Source organism: Schistocerca nitens, chromosome 9, assembly GCF_023898315.1.
Source record: "Schistocerca nitens isolate TAMUIC-IGC-003100 chromosome 9, iqSchNite1.1, whole genome shotgun sequence".
In the NCBI taxonomy this organism is placed as follows: Eukaryota; Metazoa; Arthropoda; class Insecta; order Orthoptera; family Acrididae; genus Schistocerca; species Schistocerca nitens.
The window spans coordinates 215,798,355-215,813,186 of record NC_064622.1 but is presented as its reverse complement, the minus strand read 5'-3'; the positions used below and the strand labels follow the sequence as shown (position 1 = coordinate 215,813,186).

General features: G+C 38.7%; 1 protein-coding gene across 1 annotated transcript in view; it reads right to left on the bottom strand.

Annotated features, from left to right (window-relative positions):
- Window positions 1-14,832, bottom strand: part of LOC126204133 (RIMS-binding protein 2-like) — a 1,140,279-nt gene that overhangs the window by 446,024 nt on the left and 679,423 nt on the right. Inside the window, exon 10 of the mRNA XM_049938546.1 lies at window positions 11,227-11,329. Coding sequence (XP_049794503.1) covers window positions 11,227-11,329 — 103 coding nt within the window. The remainder of the gene's footprint in view (window positions 1-11,226; window positions 11,330-14,832) is intronic.

Sequence of the window (14,832 nt, the reverse complement as noted above, 5' to 3'; positions counted from 1 at the left end):
AAATAATGAATTAATGATCAAGCCTGGTCAAGCATAACAATTGTCTCACAGGTTTATTTTATGCTATGAAACTCTAACAATGTAATTATAAAGTAGTTGGATGGTTACAGTAGTTAAGAAAATGAGAGTTATCACAAGCTTAAAATGATTGACTTAAGATGTAAGATAATACATGTTCTGCTGTGTGGAAAAATGACAGTGCATTCAGTCTTACAAGATGACAATTTTAGTAACAATGATAATTTCTCAAAAGTTGAAGATTATAAAAAGACTGTAATTAGTTAAGTACATTATTTTACATGACCTCTTTCATCTTAGTGTACAGATCTGTGGTTTAAAAGACTGCTCCATATCTTCTTCACAATCAGAGGAACAATGTTCACGTAAAATCATTATTTAGGTACTTAGCATATATAGTGTTTTTACTGTGTGGATGTTAGGTTTGTCAATGTTCAGAGTTGAAGCACGTGTGTGAGTCCAGAACATCACCAAGGCACAATACTGATTGAGTGCCTCCAGCTGATGTGAAGAGGTTGCCTGTGCTTTGGTGTTGTGGCTTGGTGATGTTTAGGAAGGCAGAGAACAAGAAGAGCTGCCTCCAAGACAAAAGCCATAAACATTTGAAAGAAGCAAAGGAGGAATGTCATTCTCTTTTGTTCTATAACAAAATTCACTTCAGATATGATGAACTGAGTAATAAGAGATCTGTCACCTAACATTGTAAATGTTAAATATGAGAACAATCAAATACAGAAGATGTTCTTAAAAAGGCAGTTCCATCATTTCATTGTGAGCTCTCTTACAGGCCTTGACCCTCTACAGACAGCAAAGAAGTGCCCCAGTGCAATTAATGGCACATCACAGCAGCTCCACTTCATCAAGGAGAAAGAGACCATAAATCCTCAATAATGTCAACATAACAAATCATTACTGAATTTATTGGTTCAGTTACAACCCATAACCAAAGCTCTAATCTGTCTTTTCTTCTGTATTGAAATTGGTAGGAATGGGAGGATTAATAAGGAAATTTCAATCCTTATTGCCTTATTATGGAGTATCAAAGCATGTGGATTTTTCCGTGTTCAGTAACATCCCCCCCCCCCCCCCAAAAAAAAAAAAAAAAAAAAAAAAATTGCGAATGTTTAAATGTTTTCAATATTGTTATTTTTTATGACAATGTGCACAATACCAAAAAGCTCAGATATTAACTCCGAGCTTAGACAATTTTACTTTATTATACAATATATTCATTTAGTTAATTATAAGCCACTGGTGTAATTAATTTGCCTAGAAACTCTGCTCATTACAAATACCAGAGATTTCAAACTTCATTACCACTGTTAATATGAAAATACATACCTAGTTACTAATTTTCAGATAAGGTAGATCAAAAGTACATACAGATACTGCAAGTGAAGCATTTAGTTAGCTAAAGCCTGAAACATAAGTGTATGTTTTGTATTCATTTCATTTCAGAGTAATTCTAATCAATTCTAATAGTAATTCTAATTCAGATTCATTGATGAAATCTTTGCAATTTGGATCGAGTGTGGGGACACCCTATCCACATTTCTCCAGAACCTCAACAGCTTCTCCCACATTTGTTTCACCTGGTCCTACTCAACCCAACAAGCCACCATCCTACATGTTGACTTCCACCTCAAAGATGGCTACATCAGTACCTCCGTCCATATCAAACCTACTAACCACCAGCAATACTTCCACTTTGACAGCTGCCACCCATTCCATACCAGGAAGTCCCTTCCATACAGCTTAGCCACCCACAGCCATCACATCTGCAGTGAAGAGTGGTCCCTCTCGAAATATACAGAGGGTCTTACTAAAACCTTCACAGACCAGAATTACCCTCCCAACCTTGTACAAAAACAAATCTCCCTGCCTTAACATTCCTCTCTCCCACCTACTACAAAAGTCCCACCATGTGGCCACAGAGGAACATTCCCCTTATAACTTAGTACCCTTTGTTTTTGTATAAGGTTGGGACTGGTCAGGTGACCACAGGGTTATAAACACAAAGTCAAATAGGGGTAATGCATGAGTAGGTTTAATAATGAATAGGAAAATAGGAACGCGGGTAAGCTACTACAAACAGCTTAGTGAACGCATTATTGTGGCCAAGATAGATACGAAGCCCACACCTACTACAGTAGTACAAGTTTATATGCCAACTAGCTCTGCAGATGACGAAGAAATTGAAGAAATGTATGATGAAATAAAAGAAATTATTCAGATAGTGAAGGGAGACGAAAATTTAATAGTCATGGGTGACTGGAATTCGAATGTAGGAAAAGGGAGAGAAGGAAACGTAGTAGGTGAATATGGATTGAGGCTAAGAAATGAAAGAGGAAGCCGCCTGGTAGAATTTTGCACAGAGCACAACTTAATCATAGCTAACACTTGGTTTAAGAATCATGATAGAAGGTTGTATACATGGAAGAACCCTGGAGATACTAAAAGGTATCAGATAGATTATATAATGGTAAGACAGAGATTTAGGAACCAGGTTTTAAATTGTAAGACATTTCCAGGGGCAGATGTGGACTCTGACCACAATCTATTGGTTATGACCTGTAGATTAAAACTGAAGAAACTGCAAAAAGGTGGGAATTTAAGGAGATGGGACCTGGATAAACTGAAAGAACCAAAGGTTGTACAGAGTTTCAGGGAGAGCATAAGGGAACAATTGACAGGAATGGGGGAAAGAAATACAGTAGAAGAAGAATGGGTAGCTTTGAGGGATGAAGTAGTGAAGGCAGCAGAGGATCAAGTAGGTAAAAAGACGAGGGCTAGCAGAAATCCTTGGGTAACAGAAGAAATATTGAATTTAATTGATGAAAGGAGAAAATATAAAAATACAGTAAATGAAGCAGGCATAAAGGAATACGAACGTCTCAAAAATGAGATCGACAGGAAGTGCAAAAGGGCTAAGCAGGGATGGCTAGAGGACAAATGTAAGGATGTAGAGGCTTGTCTCACTAGGGGTAAGATAGATACTGCCTACAGGAAAATTAAAGAGACCTTTGGAGAGAGAGAACCACTTGTATGAATATCAAGAGCTCAGATGGCAACCCAGTTCTAAGCAAAGAAGGGAAGGCAGAAAGGTGGAAGGAGTATATAGAGGGTCTATACAAGGGCGATGTACTTGAGGACAATATTATGGAAATGGAAGAGGATGTAGATGAAGATGAAATGGGAGATACGATACTGCGTGAAGAGTTTGACAGAGCACTGAAAGACCTGAGTTGAATCAAGGCCCCCGGAGTAGACAACATTCCACTGGAACTACTGACGGCCTTGGGAGAGCCAGTCCTGACAAAACTCTACCATCTGGTGAGCAAGATGTATGAATGATGTATGAAACAGGCAAAATACCCTCAGACTTCAAGAAGAATATAATAATTCCAATCCCAAAGAAAGCAGGTGTTGACAGATGTGAGAATTACCGAACTATCAGTTTAATAAGCCAAAGCTGCAAAATACTAACACGAATTCTTTACAGACGAATGGAAAAACTAGTAGAAGCCGACCTCGGGGAAGATCAGTTTGGATTCCGTAGAAATACTGGAACACGTGAGGCAATACTGACCTTACGACTTATCTTAGAAGAAAGATTAAGGAAAGGCAAACCTATGTTTCTAGCATTTGTAGACTTAGAGAAAGCTTTCGACAATGTTGACTGGAATACTCTCTTTCAAATTCTAAAGGTGGCAGGGGTAAAATACATGGAGCGAAAGGCTATTTACAATTTGTACAGAAACCAGATGGCAGTTATAAGAGTCGAGGGACATGAAAGGGAAGCAGTGGTTGGGAAGGGAGTAAGACAGGGTTGTAGCCTCTCCCCGATGTTATTCAATCTGTATATTGAGCAAGCAGTAAAGGAAACAAAAGAAAAATTCGGAGTAGGTATTAAAATCCATGGAGAAGAAACAAAAACTTTGAGGTTCGCAGATGACATTGTAATTCTGTCAGAGACAGCAAAGGACTTGGAAGAGCAGTTGAACGGAATGGATGGTGTCTTGAAGGGAGGATATAAGATGAACATCAACAAAAGAAAAACGAGGATAATGGAATGTAGTTGAATTAAGTCGGGTGATGTTGAGGGTATTAGATTAGGAAATGAGACACTTAAAGTAGTAAAGGAGTTTTGCTATTTGGGGAGCAAAATAACTGATGATGGTCGAAGTAGAGAGGATATAAAATGTTGACTGGCAATGGCAAGGAAAGCGTTTCTGAAGAAGAGAAATTTGTTAACATCGAGTATAGATTTAAGTGTCAGGAAGTCATTTCTGAAAGTATTTGTATGGAGTGTAGCCATGTATGGAAGTGAAACATGGATGGTAAATAGTTTGGACAAGAAGAGAATAGAAGCTTTTGAAATGTGGTGCTACAGAAGAATGCTGAATATTAGATGGGTAGATCACATAACTAATGAGGAGGTACTGAATAGGATTGGGGAGAAGAGGAGTTTGTGGCACAACTTGACCAGAAGAAGGGATCGGTTGGTAAGACATGTTTTGAGGCATCAAGGGATCACCAATTAGTATTGGAGGGCAGCGTGGAGGGTAAAAATCGTAGGGGGAGACCAAGAGATGAATACACTAAGCAGATTCAGAAGGATGTAGGTTGCAGTAGGTACTGGGAGATGAAGAAGCTTGCACAGGATAGATTAGCATGGAGAGCTGCATCAAACCAGTCTCAGGACTGAAGACCACAACAACAACAACAAGGTGGGGACGGTAATTCTGGTCTGTGAAGGCTTTAGTAAGAATCTCCCTGCCTTATCTTTCCACTCCCCCACCTACTACAAAATTCCCACCATGCAGCCCCAGAGGAACATTCCCCTTGTGACTCAGTACCACCCAGGAGTGGAACAACTGAATTACATTCTCTGCTAGGGCTTCAACTACCTCTCATTATGCCCTGAAATGAGAAATGTACTGCCCACTATCCTTACCACCTCTCACACAGTGGTATTCCGCCATCCACCAAGCCTACACAATATACTCATCCATCCCTACACAAACTCATCTCCCAACTCCTTACCTGATGGCTCATACTCCTGTAATATACCTAGATGCAAGACCTGTCCAATGCATCCTCCCACCACCAACTACCCCAGTCATGTCACAAACATCACGTATTCCATCAAAGGCAGAGCTACCTGTGAAACAAGTTATGTGACCTACAAGCTAAGCTGCAACCACTATGCTCATTCTATGTGGGCATGACAACCAACAAGCTGTCTGTCCACATGAACAGCCACAGACAAACTGTGGCCAAGAAACAAGTGGACCCCCCTGTTGCTGAACATGCTGCCAAACATGAGATCCTTCATTTCAGTCACTGCTTCACAGCCTGTGCCATATGGATCCTTCTCACCAACACCAGATTTTCTGAATTGTGCACGTGAGAACTTTTACTGTAATACATCTTATGTTCCCCCCCTGCCCATCCCAGTCTCCTCCTTACCCCCACCCAATCACCACTCCCATCATGCACTGATGCTTCTGCTTACAGTGTGGCCTCAGTTTTCCTCAGACTACAGTCACTTGCAAGTGAATTGCATTTGTGTGTGTGTGATCTATTTTTGACAAAGGCTTTACTGGCCAAAAGCATTATTTGTGATGATCTTTTTGTTGTGCCTATCTGTGACTCAGCACCTCCGCTATATGGTGAGTAGCAACTTTTCTTTTCATTATATTCTCACATTCCATCTTGGATTTTCCATTGTTTGATTTTTGTCAAATCAAAAACAATGTTACTGAAATAGAATGCTATATTTTGGCAAACCAGCACAGTTTAACAGCAATTATTGATGTACATAAAAGTTCACATTCAGAAGAATCTCTCTTCACTGTTCAGTTAATCACAAGTGTAAATCTTTAATTGTAATTTGTGAAAAGATAGAAACAACAACAGCTGAATGTTTTGCTAATTATTGTAATATTATAAAAGGAATCATTTCAGACAGTCTGTGAAGTAAGTAATGTGGGCAAGATCTGTGCCCAAAATTATTGAACAGTGTATCACTGACAGGTGTGCACAAATTACAACTTGTGTAGTGCCCCAAGGTTCATCTAAACTCTGTGTCCAAGAGTCTAGTTCCTATGATCAACTGTAGACTTGTAATTAACTTCATGAAATGTGTCAATCTTCTATAGATGCCTTCTGCTTAATGTGACAATGGGATTGCACTGTGAAGTGTGCTATTTCCAAATTATACTTACTGTGCACATCATTTTCAGGCTGATTTGATTGTCATATTTCAAGAATAATGATTTAAGACTGTGTTAATTATATGTCTGCCACATGTAAACTTCATTATCAGGTTACTACACTCTAGTCTCAATACAGAACATCAGTCAAATGTAATATGTGGCTAGTTGTTTACCTGTGCAGAAATGAATAGTGAATGAGATTTGGTCTGGTCATAAACTGTAGGCTATTTAACAACAAAGAGCAATTGAAGTATTTGAAATGAAAACTTGTTGTGGATCACATCATTTAAAATAGCCTATTTTAGACAATCACTTTTCAGCCAGATTTGACAGAAGCATAGCAACCAGAGGCATATTATCACAAGTAAATATGGCTATGCTTCATTGGCTCTGTCACTCACTATGTTACATGTCTTCAATTTCCTGCCACATGAATGGTACTTGCCATATAAACATTCAAAGTAAATATACTCATGGCATCAGTAACATCTAATGAACACATTCTTCATCCAACTACATTGTCCATTATAAAGATTTGGCAGGTAACAGACCAGGTTTGGATTTAAACATATTTCTTTTTTAGGGATTAATTTTAATGCATATCAAACATTTGATAGCATCACCTGAAAAATCAGTGCTGGAACTTGATATGAATTATGCATGAATTGTTGTTGCATTAACACGGTTGAGTACTTCCTCCTGAGTTGCAAGAAGAAAATTGCACTTTTTAAACCTCTACATAAAATTCTGTACCGCCTCACAGTAAACAAGCATTGTGTGGTCAGCTGTCTGTGATCCATCATGACAAATTAGCAGCAGTGTTATTTGGAATTCTTTTCTTAGAACAAAGCTTAAAATTTTAGTTCTTTACTACTCAAAGTCATTTGAGAAATTTATTGGCCTACCTTGTTATTATTCCTCCTGATTAACGCTTATTATTCCCACCAATTTCTATACAGAAAAAAGTGGAAACAAAACAGCAGTATGCATTTGAGAATTGAAAACAGGTTCTCTGCATGCAATCCAGGTGCCTTGGTCACTACGCCACAGGCACTTTTCATTTTTACTGAACAGTATTTACCTTATGGCTATATAAGCCACAGTTGTAACAGTTTCTTTCCTCAGTTTCTAGGAAAACAGGCATTTGCAGACCCCATATATGGTGATGAAAAATGCTCAATTTTCAATTATGTATTAACCGGTCAATTTCGAGTCAACTGTGCATCATGAACCTTGGAGTAGTTTCCTCAAAACAAGAGGGATGTTGAGCCAAAGTATCTCAAGAGTCTTTCATTTTACGTTGCACATAAGTGATCTGCCAAATATAAGTTGAATCAGTTGGCCATGTCTGGGGCCTTCTCCTTGTGGGTTCATTGTGCCTGACATCATCATCATCAGCCAATTCAATCATTAAATGATGTAGCCTCTTTGAGTTATGGATTCAGGTAGGCTTTCAGCAGTTATCTCCAAGTGAAATGGTCTTGGTTCTCTGCCAGGTGCTACCAGTGATCTTCTGGTTATCTTTGTCCCATCTGTCTGGTGGTCTTCCTCTAGGCCTCCAATGCTCTCTCGGACTCCACTCCAGTACTAGCTTCGTCCATCTGCTGTCTTTTCTTCTCGTGATGTGGTCAGTCCACTGCCATTTCTAGGAGCCTACTTTCTCTAAGATGTCCTTTACCTTCGTTACAGACCAGATGTCATCTGCCCTTTTCCTATCCTTTCTTGTATAGCCCGCCATTGATCTTCCCATGGCTCTCTGTGCTGTCCTAAGTTTCCCTTTTCTAATGAGTTCAATGTCCATGTCTAGCAACTATACATCAGCACAGGAAGAAATCGTTGATCAAATACTGTTTTCTTCAGATTTACTTGCATTTTTTATCTGAATACTGTTGAATTCCTCCCAAATGCTTGCCAGCCAAGCTTGATGCATTGAAAGATTTCTGGCCTTACATCTCCCTTCATTTTTATTATCTGGCCAAGGTAGATATATTCACTGACCTCTTCTAATGGACTGTCCTTGACTTTCACATCTCTAGCTTGGACATTACTTTTGTTTTGGAAAGGTTCATGTTCAAGCCAACCACATTCTGATGCAAGATCTGTAACTAAGTTTTGGAGCTCTGCAAAGTCGTTGGCCAGTAAGGCAATATCATCAGCAAATCTCAAGTTGGTAAGCATTCATCCATTAATTCTAATACCCTTACCTTCCTAGCTCAGCTGTGACATAGCCATTTCCAGTACAGCCGAGAATAGTTTTGGGGAGATGGGGTCGCCTTGCTTGACACCCCTCATGATGCGGATTTATTGAGTTGATTCACTGATATTAACAAAAGCTGAAGTCTCGTAGATATTGCTGAGCACTTCAATGTGTACTGGTCCTACACCTTGCTCACTCAAATCTTGGAGCACAGCTATATGACTAACAGAGTCAAACGCCTTTTCAATATCAACAAAGGCAATGCAAAGAGGCAGTTGGTATTCATTTGCTCTGCTTATCACTTCATTAATGGTCAGAATGTGGTCAATAGTACTAAAATTGCTTCAGAATCCTGCTTGTTTTATCAGTTGGGCTGAGTCTAGGGTGGAACTAATTCGATTTAACAGAATCTTTGTGAAAATTTTATACAAAATTGAGAGCAAGCTGATAGGACAAAAGTTTTTGATATTGTGAATACTTCCTTTCTTGTGTATCAATGTAATCTTTGCCTTGTTCCATGATAGTGGGATTGAAGCGTAGTGCAGGCAGGAAGTAAATACTTTTTGCCTAGTGATTTATTGTTACTTCTTCTGCCAGTTTCAGGTTGTCAACACTGAGCACTTCATCACCCAGCACTGTTCCCTTCTTCATGCCATCTAGAGAACACTTGTCTTCCAATGGAGTATATCTGGAACACTGGGAATATCACTTAATTTAGATACACTCAAATTTTCCCTTGGTTTGCGACACAAATTGCTATAAAAGTCTCTGACAAACTTCAAAACCTCCTTATTTTCAGTGATTCGACTGTCATTTCCATCAGGTGTGATAATCTGCTTTTTACCAATTGTGAGTTTGTATTTGGCTGACTTTAAACTTGTCTTGTTCTCTAAACTTGCTCGTATGGTGTATTCACTGAATTTCTGTATGTCAGTTTTCATTTCTCTTTGCACTGCCTTACATAGTTCAGAACATGCTACCATGTCATGATCGGTTTGGGATTTCATTTCTCTCCTCTGTTGTAAAAGGTTTTCAGTTTTGGCACTGAATTTCTTTGGTTGTTTATTCTTTTGGCATAGGCCACCAACTTCTTGTGCACTTGAAACAATCATTTCCACCAAATCTCCATCTTTAGTTACATGGAACTTGGTTTGGAGGACTTCTTGGAATTTCAAAGAATGTTCTTACAGGTTTTTGAGATTGATTACACTTATCTTCCCTTTCGTAAGTTTATTCCTTTCATCTCTTACACTGAGTTCAACCCTTGCTCTCACCAGACGGTGATCACTGCCAGTGTTGAACTGATTTAGCAGTGATACGTCTTTCACAATCTGCGGAATGTTTGACAGAATAAAGTCAATCTCATTTTTGACACTGACATTTGGGCTCCTCCACGACCATTTTCGGTCAGGGTGCTTTTTAAAAAATGTATTCATGATGGACATATTGGTGTACTCAGTGAACTGGACTAATCTCTCACCTCTAATGTTTCAGTCATCAATCCCATAGTTGCCCACGACTGTGTCACCTTGTTTCTTGGAGCCAACATTTTCATTAAAATGGCCTCACATGTCTACCCAGATATATTACTGCCTGTTAACGAGTACTCTGTATGCAGCATGTCTGTACATTGGAAGCTGGCTAGGTGAGCTGGGTAGGTGTCTGTTGTTCATGCTATTGTTGTTGTTTTTGTAGACTTTGAAGGTGTGTTTTGTTTTCTTTACCAATGGTCACATCTAGGAAGTTGAAGCTACCCTTGTTTTTATATCCAACAGTAAATTTTATACTTCTGTCTTGTTTACTGTGTGCAATAAGTATGTTATTAGAAATATAGAGCAAATAATGTTATCCCCTGAGGTTGATTTCATGGCAACAGAATCACTCAAAGTCTACACACTGAAATACATTGATTTTTTTGTAATATATCTTCCACATATTTGATTTAAAAACAGTCTTGACTGCAATTTATCCTTTTATTAACAACATGTCTTGCCTTCATGGGGCCCCTTCAGTTTATCTTAAGATATTCCTTTTTCAACATTTTAAAAACTATAAAATGGCTCTGTGCTAGAGGGAAGCATGACTCAAACCAGATAAACACACAAAGGTCTTAATAAAGTGGCACCAGCAGGCCAGAATGGTGAAATGGTAGGACAACACTCACAAAGAAGTATACACATTTAAACAGAATATGCACAGATGCTGCTGCAAATTCACAGTAGGAGTGTCAACCAAGCACACAGGCAAGTAATGGATTTTCATGCCTTTACTGATGAAACTCTGAGTCCTGCATTCATAAATGTTAAAATATATATATGTGTGTGTGTGTGTGTGTGTGTGTGTGTGTGTGTGCGCGAGCGCAAGAGAGGGGAAAGGGGGGGGGGGGGGGGGAGTTACTGAGATTCTTAGACAGTTAAACAAATCGTGCTGGTAAAATTTGAAAATATTTCAATGGATCACCAGAATGTCATTTTCATTTGCTCAAAATCATGAAATTACTGTCAAGATACTGCAAAGTTTTAGCAATACTATGCAACACAGTCCCACTAAATCTCAGCAACATCAATAAATTAGTCACAAACATACATAAAGATAAAATTCTCAGTGAAATTAAAACATATTTATAGTCCCATTAGGGATTATGTGAAAAGAAGCATTAAATTATAAACATATCCAGTAATAAAATATTGTCTCCCGGAATAATGAGAATATTTTTCAAAAAACTAAATATTCTCACATTTTGATACAATTTTATAGATTTTTTAAAAGATAATGTTAACAACTTTGTACCTCATCCATAGTACCCCAAACCAGCAAGTAATCTCCTGCATTGACTGGCAACTCAGCTTCAGGATTTTCATTTGGAGATTGTTGAAATGGATCATATGAGTACCTGAAACCAGAAAATAGGGAGAATTAACATCTAGGCTGCTTTTAAAATTAAGCACTATAATCAGGTTCACTTATGCATATTGAGAATGAAAGAGCAGATAGTACAACACAGAAGAATGTTACAATAATATTGGTATCTCAAGTATGATAAAATAGATTAGGCAAAGCTACACATATCTACTTTCATTAGTTCAATATTATTTTTAGTATCTGATATCTCTTGTCTTTCTTAGTTACTTTCTCTGAAATACACAAGGGTCATTCGAAAAGAAATGCACAACATTTTTGTTTCAAAAATCCAACTTTCATTCTATGTCTTTCTATTCATGGAGGTGATAAAAACATTCTTCTTGTTTGTGTTCAAATTTAATTCAACCAGTTTCTGAAAATTGCACTGTTGTTGCACTCCATCAGCACTCCAACAGCAATGTGCTTTTACGGAGTTCCTGTGTTGTGGGAATGAGACAACACATATATTTACAAGAGATTGAAGAAAGTTTAAGTATATTAAGCTGTTGGTCAAAGTACAGTTAGTCTTTGGGCAGGTAGATTATCTGGTGTAAGTGGGTATGTCAATACCTGGTACCCTCAGCACAGTGGTAGACCAAGCACTGCAAAGACTCCTGACAATGTGCACCGTATTCACAATCTGATTTTGGTTGACAATACTTAACAATGAATGAACTATCAATATGAGTGGGAACAGTAGAAGTGAGTGTGTGCAGAATAAGGAGACAGTTGAAGTTGAAAGAGGTTTGTGCCAGGCAGTTTCCAAAAATGGTGACAAATGATCACAAAAAAACACACTGTGAAAAGGAATTTTTGAACAGTACAAGAGTTATGGAGATGACCTCTTTGTAAGAATTGTGACAGGAGATGAAACCTGTTTGCACCACTGTGACCTGGAGAAGAAAGACAGGTAATGGAATAGCATCATGCAAATTTGTCGAAGAGGAAGGAAGTCACAACTGCGTCTTCAGCAGGAAATGTGATGGCTTCCATGGCTTTTGATTCAGAAGGACTGTTGCCTGAGGATATCATGTCTCACAGAACCATTACTGGTTCTGATGCTTAGGTGACACTCTGAAAAAAATCATATTTGAACGTGTCATGCTCAACATCAACAGCAAAAACACAATGTTTTGCTGTTGCATGATAATATGTGGTCACAACATTAATTAAACAAATACCAACTTCAAAAAGCTTGGATAGACAACAGTGAAACACCTGCTCTACATCCCTTGTTTGGCAGCATATGATTACCACCTCTTCAGCAAACTGAAGGAATCTCTTCAGACAACTAGATTTGAAGGATATGACTCTATTGTGAAGCCTGCCAAACAGTGGCTTTTATGTGCTGTGTCTGACTTCTACCATGCAGGTCATAGTTCCACAGTGGCATAAAGCAGTTGAAAGAGACAGATAGGATGTGCAAAAATGACATTTTGAATTTCAAGAATATCAAAGACATGGAAGATAAATTGGACTCCGAGAAAATCATTGTGAGGTATGATCTTCGTATACTTCGAGAATGTGGTATAAGCTGCAGTACAGGTAAACAATGTGAAACAGCTGTTAGAGACTGCATTAATTATTGAAGTTAATTGTTAATACATTTGCTGACAGCTGCTGGACTCTCTTAATATGTACACTGACTTGTTCGAAGAGATTTCAGGATTTCAGCAGGTAGTCGTTAACTTCATTACATAGTTCAACTGGACACCTGCCAGTCATTTTCAGGTGAGCCATCAAAGACTGATGAAGACATTCCCCCCTCCATCATATAAAGCACACTGATAGTATTGCTGCGCATGCGTCAGAGTCATGGTGACAGAAGGACCACACTGCCCAGTGCTGAAGGCTGATAAAGGTAACTGAACTGTTCTGTTACCTCGTAATTTCTATTTGGAGAAGATGTATGGTATGGTCTACTTAGTGATACTACATATAGCAAGACTGATCACAAGCCTACAGCACCTGTGCAACAGAAGATGTGTACACTCCTGAATTCTTCCTCATTACCTCCAGAGACCATCAAGCAGTTAAGACCACATGGCAGCATACCACTCAGATTTATGGTCTTCCTAAAGTGCACAAAGAAAGTCTTCCTTTACAGCCTATAGTGAGTAATATTGAAATCCCCAGATATGGTTTAGCCAAATAACTTGCTTTCTTGGTGAGACCAGTGGTTGGCAAATTTCAACATCATGTACAGAACTCTGCCGATTTTAACAACAGAATGGGGGCTCTCCACCTAAGTAGTTTAGATCTTCTAGTAAGTTTTGATGTAGTATCTCTTTTTACAAAGGTACCTCTTGTTGAGTCCTTTGCGCTAATTGGTAAACATTCTCAGTCAGACATCACTGCTTTGTTTCGACATGCTCTTACCTCAACCTATTTTATGTTTACCAAAGAATATTTTGAATAGACTGACGGTGTCCCCATGGGCAGCCCATTGTCTCTCCTATTGTCTAACTTTTTCATGGAGGATTTTGAGGAAAGAGCACTCAAATCAGTGGTTTCTAAACCAACTGTTTTTTGGAAATGTGTGAATGATACTTTCTAAGTGGGCCCCATGGAGAAGATAAGTTAATGGAGTTCTTACTCCATTCATGAGAACATTAAATTTACCATGGAATTAGAGAAAGATGGATGTCTCCCATTCCAGGATGTTTTGGTTAGATGGAAGAGTGATGGCTTTGTGGGACATTACGTTTACCCAAACCCCACTCACACTGATGTGTACTTGCACTCCTCGAGTTGCCATCACCCATTTCAAACCAAGAGTGTTCTTAAAACCCTTGCAAACAGAGCCCATACAGTGTTGGATGCAGTTGGTTTGCCTAAAGAGCTTGCACATTTGTTCAGAGACAATGGATACTCGGCCCAGCAAATTAACAGGGCATTCTCAGCTAAAACTAAGAACCAGGAATTGGATAAGAGAGAACATGCCAGCAAAGTCCCTAGCTTCTCTACCCTTCATTGGAAATATTTCCTGCAAATTAGTAAGAATTCTTCATAATTTTCAGGTGAAAGTGATTTTCCACCCACCATCTAAGATTTTGGACTTGCTGGGATCAGTGAAAGATAATTTATTATTGCAGAAGGAGAGAATTTACTAAATATCTTGCCAGTGTGGTATGGCCTATATAGGACAAATGACAAGTACAGTGGGGAAAATTATACAGAACATAAACTTTGCACTCACCTTCTGAAACCCAGCAACTCCGCACTTGCAGAACATTGAATCTCCAACAGACATTCAATGGAGTATGACAAAACATAAATTTTGCACACATCAACACCTTTTTGGGACTCCATTATAAAAGAATCCATTGAAGTATGCATCACAGAAAATCTAATGAACCATGAAGGCAGCTAACAGCTGGATAATACATGGAATCCCATCATCTCCAAGATTTGCTACATATGAAGATGTCAGAATACTCCAATAACCGCAGCAAGTGGCAACACCATAGACAGCTGATCCTTGCAGTTCCACCA